We start from the raw sequence: 3,894 nt of genomic DNA, 5'->3' as shown, positions 1-3,894 counted from the left end.
CTGTAGATATCAAAATTATATCTTTTAGTAACACAAACCAAATTCTTTTTCTGTAATATCTTTAAAACCAATACAAACCGAGACATGGCATCGCTGCTTTTCATGAATAACCACACAATCCAAAATAGTTCATTTTCTAGTTAAGCACACAGCGATATACAAAGCGGTCTCTACTATCTTGTAAATAAATCTCACATTCGTATCTCGAAAACTGGCAACGTGGCGCCACAAAATGTCATTATGTGATTGGTTGATTTTCGGCACCATCTTTCATGAACAATCGACGACTACCAGTTGCTTCAAGTCCTTACAGGCAATAACATTGTTTGTTTGCAGAATAACAACACATCTTGAAATAATCAATTTAAAATTAATGAATACTTTCTGCAATAGTATATCTTTTCGTTTTGTGTGTTTGTTCACGAAAAAACTTAATCTAGTTTTAATATTTGTTTTAAAGAAAAGTGCATCATCTAGTGATATTCTGTTCTTCGTCAAAAAGTAAGTAAAATGACTTCACTTATTCGGACTTACTTGTTTATTCACGAAAACAATAATAAAATATTCACCTATTATAATGAAATGAGATGCTATTCGTTAAAAATTCGCATCAAAAACTTATGACCTTAAACATAATACAGTACTATTCTCAATAATTGATTCTGAATTCTGAGTTTTGTAAAGGTTTTAAAAATCATTCGTTGCGTTTATTCTGTAAAATAAAAAATAGTCTTTAAAAAAACTCTAACAAGAAGCAAAACCACTTCTATGTAAATTGGTATATCTATTAAAACTTAAAAATCCCAATGGATTGAATAAAATATGTCCAATTCAGAACGTTTTCAGACCTATCGGTCCATCATCAGTGAATCTACAATAAAATAAGTAATCCCACCATTAGAATTGAATGATGGTTGAAAATTTTTTAAAAAAGCTAAAAATGTGGTTAGATTACTTACGTGCATACTTGCTAAATAGCCCCAGAACCAAACAATGGTTGAATTTAAAATTCGATTTACATTATTTAAAAATAATATTCAACAGGCTAAACGCCGATGTTACAGGATATTGCCTATGGGAACACGGTGAAACCCTACCAAAACCTCAATCAACCATCTTAGGCCAACTTTGACTATAAAGTGACACTAGTGTGTATGGAACTGTTTGAAGTGACATTGACAGTAGAGAAGAAGGTAGTCGATTTTACAGTTAATTAACCAATAGGTCATGACCCACAACAAATGATAAAAATTTTAATATCTGAAAATGTCTAACATTTTAAATCTATTGGTTATTGAAAAGAACTTGTGATATTCAAAATTAATTTAGAAAATAAGATTATTTATATTGACTGTATACCATAACATTAGATTGATCAAATAGATAGAAAGAAAGTTGAGCTGCTGTCAATAATGATAAAAAGATAAAAATAGATGAAGGTGAGAAAAAGAAAGAATCAGTATTACTTGGAATGTTATTGTCAGGGAACTTCCCTTTTAGTTTAGTCTTTATTAATTATTATTGGTTTGACTACATCGATTGTGCAATAAATAAAACTATCACCTCGTCTTGATAATGTTCATCGATTTTTGAGATTTTGATGTTGATTGATCATAATAATAAGTTGAGCATCCTTAAAATAAAAAAGTTATTTCGCTATTTCACTATTTTTATTGAAAACTTTTTCTTGCAGTGTCGAATCGCCGTACTATTGAAATGTTCCAAAACATGAACATTAAACTGAATATCAACAAAAATGAAAATAGTAAACCGACTGTCTCATCAACTGACAAGCAAGTTACCAAAAGAAAACACCCGACCTTATCCCCCATAATATCTACAAACAACATAGAAAGTTTTGAGGATTTTTGTTCCGATGATAGTGTCAAAGACCCAGATTACGAGTATTCGAATGGTGATGCAAATAACCGTAGAAGTTCAAGCAGCTCAAGTGGTTCGAACAGCTGCTCCTGTAGTTCAAGCAGTTCGTCCAGTTCAGATTCTGAAGCAGATCAAGCTTGTTCAAAAGCAGTTGCGCCATCTAAAATAGAAAATATCCTGAGGTGTTTTTCGTCATCTAGCACCAACGAAGATGAAACTCCACGCGATTGTGTTGCTGAACCAGTAGCTGGAAGGTTTACAAATAACAATTTTAGTAACCCTTCTGATCCCGTAGCTTCACGGTCTACAATTTCTGCAGATATAGCTTCTCCATGTATTGAAGGTAATGAAAATGTTAATTCGAGAAAAGAACGGAAACGAAAAGCTACACCCAATAACTGGTTACGCGCCAAAGCGAAAATTTTGAGAAATTCTGGTAAGTCTTACTTGTCTAATTCAAAAAAAGAAATGACCATAGTCCCTGCAAAGTCTTTAAAAGCACCATGTTCTGAAAAATGCAAACAAAATTGTGTACAAAAGATTACAGAAACACAACGCCAGCAAATTTTTGATAACTATTGGACCATGGGAGACTTGCAGAGACAACGTGAATTTATTCTACGCCATCTTTCAGTGGTTGAACCAAGACATTCTTACAAAATTCATAATAGTAATCGTGGAAAAAATAATGCTTTTTATTTTACTGTTAATAATGAACGAATTAGAGTATGTAAAATATTTTTTAAAGCCACGTTAGATATTACTGATATTACAGTCCGCACCGTACTTAAGAAGAAGAATAACGCATGTGGAATACTAGATCTGGACAATCGAGGCAAACATAGCCAACATTTTACTATTGATCCTGCTATAAAAGAGGGTATTAGACGCCACATAGACTCCATACCTAAAATTGAAAGCCACTACTGTCGGTCCGACACAAAGAGGCTTTATATTGATGGAGGTAAAACTATAGCAGAGTTGCATAGAGATTATGAACTCGATTGCGATTCAAAAGATCTACCAAGCGGCAATTACTTAATGTATTATAAAATTTTTAACAGCGAATTTAACATTGCCTTTTTCCAACCGAAAAAGGATCAGTGTCAGGATTGCACATCTTTTAGTAATGCCGTAGAAAAAGATAAGGAAGAGTTGAGGAAAATGTATGATACGCACTTAAAAGAAAAGAATCTAGCAAGACAAAATAAAGAAGACGACAAACAGTATACTCCCGATAATTGTATTGTAGCCGTGTATGATCTTCAAGCTGCAATGCCTTGTCCTAGAGGCGATGCGTCAAACTTTTACTACGTATCAAAATTGAATGTGTACAACTTCACGATATATAACTTGAAGTCTAAAGACACTGCTTGTTTTGTCTGGCATGAGGGTGAAGGCAAATGAGGAGCTATAGAAATTGGAACGTGTCTGCTTAAATTTATGATCAGCCTAAAAAACCAATCGGAGGAACTCGCTTCAAAATTAGACTTATTTTTTACTCTGATAACTGCTGCGGACAGCAGAAAAATCAGTTTATTATAGCGCTTTATGTGTATGCAGTTTACCATCTCGATTTCATCAACTCCATCACTCATAAATACCTAATTAAGGGACATACTCAAAATGAGGGAGACAATGTTCACTCCCTCATCGAAAGAGGAATAAAAAAAGCTCTAAAGTCAGGACCTATATACACCTGACCAATATGTTCACATAATTAGAAACTCAAAGAAAACTGGCAAAGCCTATGAAGTAAATGAGTTGATACACGATAATTTTTATGACATAAAAGAGCTGGCAAATTCCATAGGCAAAATTTTTTCCAGGAACGTAGAAAAAGAAACAGTAAAGATGGGAGACATAAAAATTTTGAAAGTGGAAAAGAATGACTCGGACAGTAATTATTGTTACTTATATAAGACATCATACGAAGACACGGAATTTAAAATAGTTAAAATAGACAACATTGGGAAAACAAGAAAGACTGCAAATAATAATGTTGTTTTGAAA

General features: G+C 33.1%; 1 protein-coding gene across 1 annotated transcript; it reads left to right on the top strand.

The window, feature by feature from the left end:
- The first annotated feature begins 1,586 nt into the window (after nt 1-1,586).
- Nucleotides 1,587-3,309, top strand: LOC126882510 (uncharacterized). The gene has a single exon (XM_050647479.1). The coding sequence runs from the start codon at nt 1,717-1,719 to the stop codon at nt 3,286-3,288; it is 1,572 nt and encodes a 523-aa protein (XP_050503436.1). The 5' UTR covers nt 1,587-1,716; the 3' UTR covers nt 3,289-3,309.
- The last annotated feature ends 585 nt before the right edge of the window (nt 3,310-3,894 follow it).

Source organism: Diabrotica virgifera, chromosome 1 (assembly GCF_917563875.1).
Source record: "Diabrotica virgifera virgifera chromosome 1, PGI_DIABVI_V3a".
Taxonomy (NCBI): Eukaryota; Metazoa; Arthropoda; class Insecta; order Coleoptera; family Chrysomelidae; genus Diabrotica; species Diabrotica virgifera.
Note: the sequence above shows the minus strand (reverse complement) of the source record. Positions and strands in the feature narration are given on the sequence as shown.